Genomic DNA, 16,983 nt, shown 5'->3' with positions numbered 1-16,983 from the left:
TACAAAGCACAAAGTCACTCCAAAGGGAGTTATTCTCTATATCAGCAAGCACGGTTTCTGAACTCCCTGAAACGCCTTGAATGTAAACTTGAGTTTTCTTCTGGGAAAGTAAACGTTGCAATATTCCTCATTAAAATATTTCCTGCCCATGACATAAGCCTGGATGAGTTGCGTTAGTAGTGTGTTGAAACTTGTGGTTATGGTATAGGCCAGGGGTGGCGAACTTCGGTCCACAGAGTGGCTCTCCAGGACCGATGTTCGCCACCCCTGGTATAGGCCGTGACATATCCAAAAACAATCACAACACACTGGTCCAGCCGACAAATCAGAGCACATTGTGGTTTTCGGAAGGAGGGTCTTCATAGAGACAGCAACTAAACAGAGCGTTACAGACAGACTGGCAAGAGAGATGCTGCAACAACATAAAATATGTAAAAAATAATGTGTTTTTTGAACATTCAAGCATAAAACCCTATACAAGTAGAACCAAAAACAAAAGCAAGACTTTGTAAGAGAGTAAATAGTCTCCCTTATTTGCAAGCAAAGCACAATTATTTGCTTCAAGTGCAAAACTGCTGATTTGAGGATGCATGTAATAACTCACCAAGTTTATAGAACCGATCTTCTGTTCGTTTGTATTTCTCTTTGGTCTTCAATTCAGCGTCCTGCAAGAGATAACATCCTCATTTAGAAGCACTTAAAGAGCCTGTGTGCAAGGGACCAGCACTATGATAACAATGTTAGACAACTGTGAGAGTAATGTTTGCATACTATGATAAAATTATAAGTAAAACCAAGCACACAAACCCATTTACACAAACTTAGATGTGTTACCGGTCTCATTTATTCAAGGAAACTCTTCAAGAATAAACATCAAAGCCCATTTGAAGGCTTTTTAAGCTCTGTATCACAGCAGGATGGCAGTACACTGCCTCATTACCGCAGTAGCTCAACCTGCGATTGACTAAAATTAGCCCTGGTGGCAGCGTACACAGGAGACCTACACCAGATATTCCTGTCAACCTCCTGTTAACTCTGACAAACCTGTCACCCCGGGGCTTGTTTGGACATTTAAAGGAAACCATATAAATATAATTGAGAACATGTTTTTTTTTTGTTGTTTTTTTACCGAAAAGGGCAGGATCTCGACAGTAGTGTTCTCAATTTTGTCTCCTGGGTGCTCCTGGTTTCCACTGCGAAAAAGGAACCTGTCAATCAAAGGATGATTGTTAATGAATATGCATGTACAGGCACAAACTCATGAATATTCGTCAACACGCATGTACAAACACTGGCAGGACATGGACAAGAACTATAGCAAAAGCTGAGTCTAACTTAGACAGCAAGGCCCGAACACACACTGGCATGCACACAGTCTGAACAGGCCCCTACTTGAGCTGCTAATTAAATCCAGTCACACGTGAGTAAATTGACACTTCATCTTGTTAGCACAGTTTCTACTCAGACAAACACTTTGAACAGGTCAAGACTCTGTCAGACAAAGAGAATTAATGGCCAAACAGCATTAGTGCCTTTCTGCATCTATATCTGAAATACCCCTTGTCTCTCTATCTAATTGTAAGGATGACCGATGTCCCAGGACCAGTATGAGAGTTTTGGGACTTGAAAAAAAATGCAGTAAAACGTCATAATGTGAATTATTATTACAATTTATGTTTCAATATGTTTTAAAATAAAATAAAAATAGAAATAAAAATTTCTTATTCTTAATGGTAAAAGAAGTTGTGCTGGTAATTATTTTTGTGGAAACTGATACTTTTTTTCTTTGTACTAAACAGAAATTTAATGTGACATTTCACAGAAAAAAAAAAAAAAAAAATCATTTCAGCATTCATAGTGCCTTCCAAAACATGCAAGCTGCCCATACCGTATAGTCAAGTCAAGCTACCCTTATTTATATAGCGCTTTTTACAATGTAGATTGTGTCAAAGCAGCTTTACATTGATAACTGACATTAATAACGTACATAATGTTGGCTAGAGGGCGGCTCTTAAAGAATAGTGTCAATGCAGGCAGATCAAAGCACTGTTGAATATCAAATGTCAAGTCAAATGTCAAGTGTCCCCAACTAAGCAAGCCAAAGCGGCAAGGAACCCAAACTCCAACAGGTGACATCAGGTGGCAAACAAGTGGCAAATAGGTGTTAAAATGGAGAAAAAAACCCTTGGGAGAAACCAGGCTTAGTCGGGGGGCCAGTTCTCCTCTGGCGAACAATGACTTGTTACAACTCAGGTTGCTATCATAAGTCCGATAGGATCGCAACATTCAAATTATTTATTTCAGTTCCATCCAGTTGAGGATCGTATTCATCACGCCGGTATGGACAGTCTGTTGAGGAGCTGTGCCACTGGTTGTCGTGTTGATGAGGCCTTCACAATGGATGATCTAGTTTACTCAATCTCTGCTGATACTTCAGGGCTGCGTTGTGGTCAGGGCTGCGACTGTGTATACACTTATGCACCCCATACCATCAGAGATGGTGGCTTTTGAACTGAACGCTGATAACACGCTGGAAGGTCTCCCTCCTCTTTAGCCCAGAGGACACGGTGTCCATGATTTCCAACAAGAATGTCAAATTCAGACTCTGACCATAAAACACTTTCCCACTTTGAAACAGTCCATTTTAAATGAGCCTTGGCCCACAGGACACGACGCCGACCATGTTCACATATGGCTTACTTTTTGCATGATAGAGCTTTAGTTGGCATCTGCAGATGGCACGGCGGATTGTGTTTACCGACAGTGGTTTCTGGAAGTATTCCTGGGCCCATTTAGTCATTAGGACCCAATGTCATTGACACAATCATGCCGATGAGTGATGCATTGTCGTCTGAGGGCCCAAAGACCACGGGCATCCAATGAAGGTCTTCGGCCTTGTCCCTTACGCACAGAGATTTCTCCAGTTTCTTTGAATCTTTTGATGATGTTATGCACTGTAGATGATGGGATTTTCAAAGCCTTTGCAATTTGACATTGAGGAACATTGTCTTTAAAAGTATTCCACAATCTTTTTACGCACTCTTTCACAGCTCTGCCCATCTTTACTTATGAGAGACTCTGCCTCTCTAAGACAACCCCTTTTATAGCTAATCATGTTACAGACCTGATATCAATTAACTTAATTAGTTGCTAGATGTTCTCCCAGCTGAATATTCTCAAAATTTCTTTCTTTTTCAGCCATTTGTTGCCCCCATGCCAACTTTTTTGAGACCTGTAGCAGGCATCAAATATGAAATGAGCTCATTTAGTCGATAAAAGTGTAAAATTTCTCAGTTTAAACATTTGTTCTATCGTGAATAAAATATTAGCTCATGTGATTTGAAAGTCTTTTAGTTTTCATTTTTTTTTTATTTAAAAAATGCCCCAACATTTCCGGAATTTGGGTTGTATTTTTATTAACTAACATTAATAATAATTAACATTAATGAACACTGTAACACATGTATTGCTCATAGTTAGTTAATGCATTAACTAATGTTACCATATTTTCTGACACATACAGATACATTGCTAAAAATACAGGCACCTCTGGCAGGGCAACTAAAATTCAATGTAGGCTACTGACCCAGATTGGGCTGCAACAAATTTTATTTCATAGAGTTCTGTGTATTTGCTCAACAATATTTTCTCTATTACACCTCTCTCTGTCTTCCTCTCCGGAGGTTTTTGGTTGCAGCGTCTTATTTTAGAAGCTTCTCATTAGCCACCTCTACTCCCCTGTGAGGACACTGAGACATGGAGACGTGTGAACGATGTTTCCTGATTAGAGCTCTGTGAAAATCACTTTTAGGAGAAGGTGAGGATTATAGAAAGAAATCATTTGGGTGTGTGTTTGTGTGTGAATAGTGTATAAAAGGAATATGTTTGAATGCATAACCGGTCTGGAGTTTTGCTCCTCAGGCTTCTCTCACACTGGCTACAGGTTATGAGGCCATCCTTACCGCCCAGCCCTGTAAATGTGTGTATCTCTCTAAGTCGCAGACAGACTGACCTTTCTATGTTGACAGGCCGATCAAACTTGAACAAGACATAGTCTCCAGCCATTGGAGTAATTGCCCAGAAGAAATCCTCGCCCATGTAGGTCTTCTCAAGCGTGTGGCCTTGATACACTTTAAGAGAGGTGGACACCTCCGCCGGTGGGTTCACATGAATCTTATGCAGTAGAGGTTTCAGGAAGTCTTTATCCTGACAGAGCAGAAGAAAAGGAAGTTATGATTGAAGTCAACAGGATGTGCGGCTGATGGCCACACTGCTTTTTAACCGTCCTTAATAGTTAAAACAGCAAATGAGATTCGAGAAAAGATCAGCTATTCAAGAAAAAAAAAAAACAGGATAAAAGGATAAGACAAGATGTTATAAGATAGCAGGAAGTCAAAGTATCTTTCTATGGAAGAGAATCAAACTTTAAGAGCAAGAGGAAAGATCTGACAGTTGTGCAAGGTCATGAAGATCTAGCTAGCTAGTAATAATATCCATGTCAGGTGATCTGATCACAAGTTGTCAGCGATAAATACAGGTGTGCAAAAATCTATCACTAAAACAATTTTTGTAATGTAAACAATAATTAGGTCCATCTACTGGCTTGTTAGCCATCCATTATGCTAAAACAAGAGTTTTAAACTTTGCTGGTTAGGTCATCCAAGGATGTTTATACTAGGTGTAAACAGTGGATAGAAAAAAATAACACTCATGAATTAAGAGTTACCGTGAGTTTCTGGATTTTCCCAGCAAGGGAGGAGTGCAGGCCTACATGCTGAAACAAAGAGGGCCTGAAACGAATGCGCAGACTCGACTTCTGTCTCTCACAGTGTTTCTGAAGAGATAAAGACACGTACATTAAACTGTGAGAATGAAGAAATAAAAATAGTGACATAATGTGTGTGTTTGTAGAGAGAAATAAAAAATAATAAATCAAAAAAAAAAAAAATTTCCGTTCATCTATGCTAGAGGTGTGAAAAGCCTCTCCACTGCCTGACGCAAGCAGAGGCTGGTCCAAGGTCACAGAAGTATGCACTGGCAGACAGAGCATTAACTTACGGCATCTTTCTCTGGGTTGCATACTTTGACCCAGAGTATGTGATCTAGCAGCCAATCGATGGGCTTCTCCTTATAAAACATGAAGATAAACTCCACGATTAGATTTAGATCCGGGGCTTGGAACATTTTACCTAAGAGGGGGGAGAAAAAAAAAAAGGTTTGGGGTTGTAAGAAAAAGGCAGCATTTATTTGATCAAAAATAGTATAATATATAATATTATTATTATTATTATTATTATTATTATTACAGTTTAAAATAACCGTTTTCTGTTTTAATATATTTTAAAATGTAATTCATTCCTGTGATGCAAAGCTGAATTTCCAAATTTCCAGTCTTCAGTGTCACATGATCCTTCAGAAATCATTCTAACATGTTGATTTGATGCTCAATATACATCATTATCAGTGTTGAAAACAGTTGTGCTGCTTAATATTTTTTTGGAAACAGAGATACATTTTTTTTAAGGATTCTTTGATTAATGGAAAGTTCAGAAGAACAGCATTTACTTGAAATAGAAATCTTTTGCGACAACGACAAAAAGTCTTAAAAGAGACAGTTCACTCAAATGAAAATTATGTCATCATTTACTCGTCCTTATGTAATTCCAAACCTGTTCTTTCCTCAGTGTGACACAAAAGGAGGATAACACTTTATTTTGATGGTCCCCAACAGACATTCTACTGACTATAAGTAACTTTGCAACTACATGTCAACTTATTATATTAACCCTAACCTAACAGTCTACTAATGCTGCCTTCATGTGCTATCGGAAATCTGGTAATTCTCACTTCTAAAGTCGTGAAAACGAGCTCATTGCATTCAAGTTTCAAAATGGGAGGGTGTTCATGTGCAGTTTTTACCCTAAGAAACTTCTGATTCTGAGAGCACGTGAAGGCAGCATAACAGTCTACTAATACTCTACAACTACATGTCAACTAACTATTAGTAAAGTTATTTTAAAAAAAGTGCCTCTGTTGTATGGCAAAAAGCAGTCAGTCGGATCCTTATTTAAAATTTCTCTTTTAGTGTTCCAAAGAAGAAAGAAAGTCATACAGGTTTGGAACAACATGAGGGCGAATAAATGACAACAATTACACAAGTAAATTGGTATATGAATAGCTGCACATGTTAAACAAATAAAGATATTAACAATATAGAAGTCACACCAATGAAGCCCAGCTGTGAAAACTCAAGGATCATCCAGTCCTCAGTGGCGAGTTGTAGGGCAAAGTTTTTCATGGTGGCAAAATAGTTGGGCTTAGCGACAATGTCATCCTCTAACTGTAAGAACAACAGGAAATGGAAATGAATCATACAGAACAGCTCATAAACCAGACACATTTACTGACACAAGCTGTACTTACTAAAAATATCACTTCTAACCAAAATCAACCCCAAGAATAAAACTAACAATAATAATCACACTTAAACACAGACACTCTTGCCACTAATAAAAGCACACACAAACACTAAGTTAAAGCATGTTGTCCTATACTTGAATTCCCAAAAAAAAAAAAAAAAAAAGCAATACCTTTCCCCTCTCCTAAGATAGCACAGCATGTATTGAGAGCACAAAGACATGGAGACACTGGAGAGATTTATTGGCACGGCACAGAGAAAATGAAACCAAAAAAAAAAATGGATGAATGAAAACATTCAGCACTGTTCAACACACAGACAGACAGAAGCACGTGAGGATGAGGAAGACATGAAAGTTGAAAGACATAAATGAACATTAATACAAGATTATGCTTTTTTTGTCTTGGGAAAAACATTAGGCAACAAAAGACACAATACACACAACCTCACTACCATTCAAACGTTTGGGGTTGGTTAGATTTTTTCAAACCTGAATATTCTTATATATTATTACAATTTAAAATAACTGTATTCTATTTGAATATATTTTAAAATGTAATTTATTCCTGTGATCCAAGCTGAATTTTCAGCATCATTACACCAGTCTTCAGTGTCACATGATCCTTCAGGAATCTAATATACTGATTTGATGCATTGGAAGGAACATTTCTGATTATTATTATTATTATTATTAATGTTGAAAACATTCCACTTTTGTGGAGACCATGATACATTTTTCACCGGATTCCCTGATGAATAGAAAGTTCAAAATAACAGCATTTATTTTACATAAAAATATTTTGTAACATTTTGTAACAGTAAGTGTCTTAACTGTCACTTTTGATCAAAATAACTCAATCGCTCCTAAATAAAAGTATTAATTTCATACTGACCACAAATTTGGAAAGTGTAAATGTAATAAAATACATTAAAAGTTTAAATAAAAGCTTTTCATCAAGAACAATTGGAAAAGGGTAATTCCATGTTAAATCAACCACATTTTGGAAACTGCCCAGACTAAAATTTGAGCACTGTATTCCAACAGTGACAGTTTACATGCCTGTAACTCAAGAAGTATTACAGATATCTTAATAGCCTTTTAGATTCTGGTTCTTAAACTTTTCTTTTGGTATCTTCATTTTAAAGGCTCTATATGGTTCACTCCCAGAGATATGGAGATCTTAATGCAACTCCATGAGTAAATCGGTCAATCGTACATATTTTCAGTGGTCAAAAAAACAAACGTGGGTCACTTTTGCATACAGTTGATATTCTTTTAAAGAGGAATATATGAACAACAAATAATGTTGAAACTAGAATTGTATTTTGTATTTTGTTTTTCTTTCTATCAACACAATTGCATAGAACATAGCTGTCTGAGTGCCATAAATACAGTCTGGATTTCTTCTTCATTTATGTATTTATTTCACCAGAAAAAACATGATCAAAATCTAAATTTTTAGCCGGGGACATCTGGTTGAGATGATACAGAATGACCCAAAAGAAAACATTTTATAAAACCTCATCATCCTCTTTTCACAAGTATCACAATAAATGACAAGTTAAATGACCATCATGTGATATCGCATATCCTTAACATAATTTGGGACAACTATGAACATCAAAATGCATTTAATCGTCAAAGACTTGTTGCACCTCATAAACTGTGCCAAGTATGGCTTGGGACATAAATATAATTTATATTATTTGCATAATTTTGACTGTAACTGATTTGCTGAAAAGCAGACATTGGTTGCCGAGCACTAACCATGTGGGTTTACAGTGTATATCTTGCACACTGCCAAAATTACCAGTTGGCAGAGGCTTCTGCTTGGTCTCTTACAATAAGAGGTAAATAAGAGGTGTCACGTCGAGTGTTACACTCCGTTAAATCTGCTGCGACCACGTTCAGCTGCTCTGAACGTAGCGAATTCTTTCCCCTGATCATATTTCCAGCAGTAAAATCATTATCACTCCATAAAAACAGAAATCCCCAAACCGAAGTCAAGTTCCCATGACAACCGCTACAGAGCCAAAGTGTGTCTTTAGGGTATATCCAGAAATGAACGAGTTACCACGGCAACCCTTGAGCAAAGAGCTTTTGGGGTACTTTATGTCTATCTGATTCTCAACTGAAGAGCTTCCAGTGGGGATCTGGCACACTAACTAGAAACCTAAACTGAAATATGCACCGCTTGGGAAGCTGACTGTAAGAGGAGAATTCAATCAAAATATATTTCATAAGTGTTTTAAGTTTTACACAATGGTCTCAGTTCTTCAACCACATGTATATGTGTGACATGCCGTCACTTGGACAGAAAAGACAAGACATTTGATTCGACAGTATAAATGAATGGGACATACAGTACATTACAAGCATGTCAACCCATGTCACAGGAAGTGAAGGTAAAGCTGGTTATTTTCACTCAGTAACTGTGATATTAAGAAAGGATGTGATGTAACATCTGTAAAGAATTTTTAAATAATTTAATAGCTAATGTAACTTTGTTTAATTTTTACTGAAGAATTTAATTGCTGTAACAACAACATATGCATCTTTTAGTATTATTTATAAAACTGTTAGTTCCTGTCCTTGATTCTGATTGGTCAATAGCTGTGTTTTATTTACGATAAAACACGGCTATGACCGCTTCACCCAACGGTTCTGTGTATCGCTACACAACACCCTTAGCAACCACTCTTAGCAACGTAAACTGTTAGTTCTCAGTTGATATTGTTCATTGAAGCTTACTGTATTATGTAGAAGAGTATTGAGAGAAAGATCGAGTGAGCGAGTTTATTACCTGCATTCAGATTAAGCTTTTTCCTTCAGGTCAGTCCTTTGTTCATAATAAAAAATCTGTTTAAATGTATAATGTATTATCTTGTCCTTTTAACAGTTAAGGGGTTTTCCCATGACTGACAGCACTAGTCAAAGCTTTTGTCAGTTGCTTCTCCTTGTTCACATCTTTTCAATGTAAAAGTCTTCGCTACTGACTGACACACTCATAAAAACCGCCATCTAATGGCATGAAAATGTAACTTCTGTGGCTATATTTTCCGGCGGAAGGAAGGCTTTTAGAAAAAGTTTTCATGAAAGTTGCATCGATACATATTTCTGGCTTTAATAATTGTATTGTGTGATAAACGTTTTATAAAAGCAATAAGATACTCGAGGCTAGTGCGCCGCTTCACGTCGTGACTAACAACGCCCTTCAGCCATGACTTATTCATGATAAAGCACAGCCTCTCGTACCTTATTGCTTACTTATAAAAATAAAAAAATAAAAACTTTAAAAGTATATATGTTCAGTTTTCATTTTAATTTTAGTTACAGTTATAGTATTTATGTTATGTGCTTTTGTCATTTCATTTGAGCTTTCATTTATTTTCATTTTAGTATTAGTTTTTAGTATTTTTAGGACTACAAATTTTTTTCATTTAATATAGTTGAAAGCATTTCTAATTTTCATTTGAGTGTCTAAAGTTTTTCATTTAAATTTATATTTTATATTATTTCACTTCACTGACAAGCATGTAATGTAAATGTAAAAACGGGAACAAACATGTGCAATTAAATATCCAATATATATATATATATATATATATATATATATAAATAAACCGATGAGCCAAAACATTATGACCACTGTCTAATATGCTATTGGTCCTCTGTGTGCTGCCAAAACAGCACTGACCCACTGGGGCATGGACTCTACAAGACCCCTGAAGGTGTGCTGTGGTATCTGGCACCAAGACATTAGCAGCAGATCCTTGTAAGTCCTGTAGGTTGTGAGGTGGATTCGCCCTGGACCCAACTAGTAGGTCCAGCACATCCCACAGATGCTCAATTGGACTGAGATCTGGGGAATTTGGAGGCCAAGTCAACACCTTGAACTCTTCTTCATGTTCCTCAAACCCATCCTGATCAATGTGTGCAGTGTGGCAGGGCACATTATCCTGCTGAAAGAGGTCATTTCCTCCAGGGAACACCATTGTAATGAAGGGGTGTACGTGGTCTGCAACAATGTTTAGGTAGGTGGCATGATTCAAACTGATGTCCACATGAATGGCTGGACTCAGGGTTTCTCAGCAGGTCATTGCCCAGAGCATCACACTCCTTCTACCGGCTTGTTGTCTTCCCACAGTGCATCCTGGTGACATCACTTCCCCAGGAAAACGGTGCACACTTACATGGCCATGTGCACTCTGATCGATCTGCGGCTATGCAGCCCCATACACAGCCCCATACACAGCAGGGAGCGATGTTGTTACACATTCCTCCCATAACAATCCTTAAAATTTTCTGTGACTTGTGCCACAATAGCTTTCATTGCCCTGGTGCATTAATGAGCCAAAAGCCCTGTCACCCATTTGTGGTTTGTCACTCCTCAGCCCACTGTCCATAGGTTCTTATCATTGCTGACCAGGAGCATCCCACAAGACTTGGCCTTTCAGAAATACTCTGACCCAGACATCCTGCCATAACAAACTGGCTCTTGCCAAAGTCTCTCAGGTCTTTACTCCTGCATCCATCACATTGACTACAAGAACTAATTGTTCACTAATCAAATAATCTACTCCGAACTTGACATGAAAAATTGTTAGTAAATGATCAATAGTTTTCATTCAGCTGTGAGTGGTCATAATGTTTTGGCTCTTCAGTGTGTGACTGATGTAACTGTTTCAGAGACAAATAACTTTCTACCATTTTGAGTATGTTTTATATGCAGAAACAGCTATAAGCAAGCTATGCGTAGGTTGCCTTACCTAAAGTGTGTAAACACTAAATGGTACGAGTTTGGGGTGGGACTCTCCGTTTACCAACTAACAGCAGATGGGGGAGTGTTTTGGGAAACTGTATGAAAAGTCATTAATTTTTCAATTCTGTTCAGTGACACTAGTGGTACAGATATTAAACAATTGACCTTTAAAATTATCAATTAATTACCTGGACATAATAGACCCCTTTGTTGACGGCATACATCATTAGAAAGGAATAGTCCAAATTCTGCTTGGTCCTCCATCTACAAAGAAACACAAATTCAAAACATCATACATATGTTCAAAAAGGGAGATGCACAGTACACTTTCAGTAGCCCGAGAGCCATGGTTGAATGTGGAAGTTAACCTCTTGATGAGTCAGCTAACTGACTGGGAGTGTAACTCTAGATGGCTGGTGTATGACGAATGTGACTGACAGTTACAGAAACCAAAACATACGTACACACTCCAAAAGCTAAATAAGGGCAGGTTGAGGGTATATAAAAAAAACACATCACTCTCATGTACTCAATATAACCTTTGTTATTCATTCGTCTTTCACAGTAAGGGGTTCAGAAACAAGATTAAATATTCAAAAAGAATATTAAATATGAGGGGCATCAAAGCCACTCATTTCCTTTGATCAAACTGACTAAGTGGATGAGAGAGATTGTGGTACAGAATAAGAACTCAAAATCACACACACACACACATTTATTTTAGATGGCATCACTGGGAATGTGTTTAATGCAAGATAAATGCCATCTTAGCAATGACTTTGATAGTCTAAAATCAACACTAAAACACCAAAATCAAAAAAATGTTTTGGCAAGTAATTAAAACAGAGATACTTGCCAGCAGCCATTAATTTTATTAGGATTTCCTAATACATGAACTGAAAACATGATAGGCTGACCCTTGCTAATGAATAAAGTCAAAAAAAGAAAAAAGTAATGCTACCAATCATTCTACATTAACTGTAATCAAGTACAGACTTGATTCACTAAAGTGCAACCTGCTGTATTATTAAATATTATACGATACTGTTCAAAAGTCTCTTATGCTCACCAAGGCTACATTTATTTAATCAAAAATACAATAAAAACAGTAATATTGTCAAATATTATTAGAATTTAAAATAACTGATTTCTATTTCTGTGATGTCAAAGCTGAATTTTCAGCATCATTACTCCAGTCTTCAGTGTCACATGATCCTTCAGAAATCATTCTAATATGCTGATTTGCTGCTCAAGAAACATTTATGATTATTTTCAATGTTGAAAAAAAAGCTGTTTAATATTTTTTTTTTTTTTCAGGATTTTCTGAAGAATAGAAAGTTCAAAAGAATAAATATTTTGTACATTATAAATGCCTTTACATTCACTTTTGATCAATTTAATGCATTCTTGCTGCATAAAAGTACTTTTAAAAAATAAATAAATAAATAAATAAATAATTAAATAAATCTCACCCCAAACTTTAACGCACTGGAACAAGTATTTTTCTGTAAAGCTGCTTTGAAACAATATGTATTGCGATAAGTGCTATAAAAATAAACTTTAATTGAAAACTTTTGAACAATAGTTTGGATAATATTGTCTGAAAAAGAGCACTTATTGCTTAAATGTTTTACTAATTAATTGCCATAGCTGAATAAATAATTGAAAACGTGCTTATTTGAAAAAAAAAAACTTGTTTACTTAATTTAGAAACAGTTGAAGGCTACATGGCACTGATTTGATTTAATTTAATTTAATTTAATTTGTTATATTGCTATTTAATTTCAATAAAGGAGTGCATTGAATAGCATATTCACTGCTACTGAATATTTCTGTGGTATTTAAATTGGTATTGAGAATAAAAATATTCGGCATTGGAACAGACCATTTTTCAATCATGACAACACACAGAATCCAAGTTATGAAAGAGGCAGTGTGACACCAAAAGATAGAAGAGGCAGTGAAATAAAGAAAGAGATACCCAGAGTGATTGAGATTAAATTGAGACAGCTGTGGATGAAAGATTTAGGGAGAGCAGAAGATGAGAAGAGGAGTCCTTTTAGGACAGAGAGAGAGAGAGAGCAGGAAGGAAGGAGGGAGTGAAGGAGTTGATGTCTTTGACCTTGAGCTTTACTCGCTTCCTGTCTCACAACAAATCTGCAAAGCCTCTCTCTCTGTCTTTCCCTTCAGAAAAACTCACTGACATCTAATCACATTTGTGACAGTAAATCAGCTCTGACTCTGGCACTGAAATATGAGATCCGGGCTAATCAAAACTTTATTTCACCCTCACCACAGAGATTGCCCGCATAAATACTGTCACATGCAGCTGCCACAGCGACGGGCAGCACAACAAAATAATAGACCACAATCAATACACCTATGCACACCACCGGTCACACTTGACTGAAATTATGTTCATCTTGATCTTATTTTTTATCTAAATGTTTAAAATTAGATTGATGCAACTGACATCTTTTTGTAAAGACCAAAGATTTTCCTTGCATCTCAACTCATAAAGCTTGCTCTTTAGTTAACATGAACTAAGAATGAACTGCACTTCTACACCATTTATTATTAATCTTAGTTAATGTTAATTTCATCATTTACTGATACATTATTAAAATCAAAGTTGTATTCGTTAACATTAGTTAATGCACTGCGAACTAACATGAACAAACAATGAATGACTATTTTTATTAACTCACATTAAGAAAGATTAATGAACACAGTAACAAATGTATGGCTCATTATTAGTTTATATTAGTTAACACATTAACTAATGTTAACAAACGAGACCTTATTGTAAAGCGTTACCGAGAGTTAATGTGAAGTATGTTTAAAATATGTATACTATTTTGGTCACTACACAATTCAAGTTATTATTTTGAGGGGAAAAAAACCCCAACAACAATGCATACTATTGTTCAAAAGATTTTTTATTTTTTTTTAAGTTATATTTATGGGCTTTCTGTGCCTTTATTTGGAGGGGACAGTAGAGAGCAGACAGGAAAGCATTGGGCAGGATCGGCAAAGGACCTCGAGACGGGAGTCAAACTCGGGTTGCCGTGAACGCATTTGCGCCATATGTCGCGCACTAACCACTAGGCTATCAGCGCTGACAAAAAATATAATTTAAGAAATTAATAGTTATATTCAGTAAGTAAAATTGATCAAATGTGACATTTATGCAAATTTTTGGGGGATTTCAAATAAATGCTGTTCTTTGGAACCTTCTATTCATCAAAGAATCCTGAAAAAAAAAATATTAGTTTTCCCAAAAATGTGAAGCACAATCATTTTCAACACCAGCTGTGTTTACATGGACCCTAATAATCTGTTTGTAATTGGACTAGTTGCACAAAAAAGTCACATGTAACCACGTCAAATCGGGATGAGTTGGCCAAATCCAATTGAAATTTCATTTCGGATTGTAAGGGGTGGTTTAAACCTTTTCTAATCCGATCAAGAGGACATGTAAACAAACCTTGAAAGTTCTACACATGTACAATGATGTAGAAATGGCTAATGACTATGACGCACAGAACGAGCTGTTGTTGTTGTTGAGTATAGTGTAATAAATGACTGCGGTGTCATTCTGAAATTCTTCAACTCATCATCTGTGAAGTGGTGAAGGACAATATCGCCACAGCAGTCCTTCTTTTGGACTCTCATCCACAGATGCCTTGTTTTGGGCGCGTTTTTACTGCTTGATATATATAAGCAGCACGGCACAAAGCTTCATGTGCTCGTCGTCTCCTAATCAGGACCTGAAATAGATAAATGTTAAGTCTGGTTTTTTTTAAACAAAGAAAAGAAGTGATGGCAGGATGATGGTTAATGTGGGGTAACAGCAGGAAACTCTGTATAGTCATGCAGTGAGCGCATATCAATAGTTTAAATCCGATTCGAAGCATGTGACAAATGTACACATCATTCCATCACTTTATTTAGTGTTCATGTAAAAAATAAGCGTTCAGAATGCTTTAATTCCGGCTGAAACAAAAAGTGTCCATGTAAACGTAGCTACCGATACAAATAAAGAATGTTTCTTAAACAGCAAATCATCATATTAAAATGATTTCTGAAGGATCATGTGACTGAAGACTGAAGTAATGATGCTGAAAATTCAGCTTTGCATCACAGGAATAAATTACACTTATATTTCCAACTTGAAAACAGTTTTCCTTTTTTAAATTGTAAAACTAGTTCACAATATTACTGTTTTAACTGTACTTTGAGCAAATAAATTAGGCCTTGTTGAGCATAAAAGACTTCTTTCAAAAACATTTTCAAAATCTCACCAACCCCAAACTTTTGAACGGTAGTGTATGTTGCAATTTTCAGGTAATAAAGGAGTCATTTGCAGGTAATAAATGTAGCTAGATGTTAACATTTACACTATGCAACAAGGGAAATGTTTATCAAATAACCAGAGATATGTACTTTCACATTCTTTTAGTGTGTTGTACAAGTATGTAGCTACTGTAGGGGATAATGTTTCCTGAATACTTACTTCACCCTCTCTTTTGAGTCACCAAAGGTCTCTTTTAAATTGCTGAAGTCTGGATAGTAGCTGGCAGGGGGAGATATGACCTCCAGTAACCCAGAATTCAGTTCTGTGTAAAACCTTATGAACCATGCAGTAAAAACAACAGTTAGCAAGATTAGGTTAAATGTACAGTTTAGATCATAGTCATGCAAAAAAAAAAAAATAAATAAATAAAAATGAGGAAGTGACAAAAGAAAATGTCACCTACTCTTTTTCAAGGCCTGCAACCACGCTGTTTACGTAATCTACGTCCGTCTGTGAGGAAGCAAAGATAAAGAACTGGTGAGAACACACACGCAAAGGCTCAGCATAAATACAGGTGCAGAAACAACTGGAAGTAAATACAATTCCAGTGCCTGACAGCCTGGAAAAATAAGAGAATTGGACTAGCTTTGCTCTGGACAGTTTGTTATCTCGTTGAGGTGGACAAATTTTTTCCTTACTGATTTTGTTCAGTCTGCACCATGTGTGGCAGCAAGTAAAACTCCAGCAAATGATGTGGAAAGGGATATCCTCCCTCTCACACACATGTGCTAGGCTAACAAGAGCTTCATTAAGGGTTCTTTGCCACTGGGTGTTCCCTAACTAAAACACTCCGAACTAATGACTACCATTGTTTCAGAAAGCCACAAGAACGGCTGAGGACATCAGCTACCAGACCTAACCACAGCCCACAGACACTGAGGCGGAACAAGCACTGGACGACAAACTGGAGGGAAATAACCGAATTGATTACGCAGAGACCGGTAATGCATCGGAACACTGTATAAGGCTCCAACTAACGATTAATCTAATCATTTGTTTTCTCTTCTGGTTGCCTTTTTTTCCCCAATACTGTAGATAAGCAAATGTACACAGTATGATAACAGTCAATTTTCATACCGTGAAATACAGCGAGACTGATATACATCTGTCTCTCTAACATTAAAAGTGCAAATCATCAACACACTCCACACATATCAACGTTGTCGATTACATCAACGTGTCATTTCATCCAGTGTACAAGAGGATGTTTCTAGAAAAGCCCAGTAACTACAATCTGATTATAATTCTTTAAGGAGTTGCTAATGCGGACTGGTTGTAAATGATTAGAAGAAAAAAAAAAAAAAAAGCCTTGTTTTATATTATAAAATCAAGTTTTTATTAGTAACAAGCACTAGTAATTGGCATTTTGATGGAAACCATGAAAACTGAATTAAAACAATTATATGTTAATGTTTTTGAAAGAGGTTGTGAAACATTTGTGCTGC

At 36.6% G+C, this 16,983-nt stretch overlaps 1 protein-coding gene across 1 annotated transcript in view; it reads right to left on the bottom strand.

Annotated features, from left to right (window-relative positions):
* The window catches only part of mgat4a (alpha-1,3-mannosyl-glycoprotein 4-beta-N-acetylglucosaminyltransferase A), a 61,394-nt gene that overhangs the window by 5,676 nt on the left and 38,735 nt on the right, over nucleotides 1-16,983 (bottom strand). The window contains exons 6-14 of the mRNA XM_067410755.1: nucleotides 15,942-15,988; nucleotides 15,698-15,811; nucleotides 11,370-11,445; nucleotides 6,226-6,340; nucleotides 5,059-5,189; nucleotides 4,727-4,834; nucleotides 4,013-4,206; nucleotides 1,130-1,208; nucleotides 605-665 (exon numbers count right to left, since the gene is read on the bottom strand). Of these exons, the coding sequence (XP_067266856.1) occupies nucleotides 605-665; nucleotides 1,130-1,208; nucleotides 4,013-4,206; nucleotides 4,727-4,834; nucleotides 5,059-5,189; nucleotides 6,226-6,340; nucleotides 11,370-11,445; nucleotides 15,698-15,811; nucleotides 15,942-15,988 (925 nt within the window). The remainder of the gene's footprint in view (nucleotides 1-604; nucleotides 666-1,129; nucleotides 1,209-4,012; nucleotides 4,207-4,726; nucleotides 4,835-5,058; nucleotides 5,190-6,225; nucleotides 6,341-11,369; nucleotides 11,446-15,697; nucleotides 15,812-15,941; nucleotides 15,989-16,983) is intronic.

This window comes from Chanodichthys erythropterus, chromosome 14, assembly GCF_024489055.1.
Source record: "Chanodichthys erythropterus isolate Z2021 chromosome 14, ASM2448905v1, whole genome shotgun sequence".
NCBI classification, from domain to species: Eukaryota; Metazoa; Chordata; class Actinopteri; order Cypriniformes; family Xenocyprididae; genus Chanodichthys; species Chanodichthys erythropterus.
The sequence above is the reverse complement of the archived record's forward strand: the minus strand, read 5'-3'. Positions and strand labels throughout refer to the sequence as shown.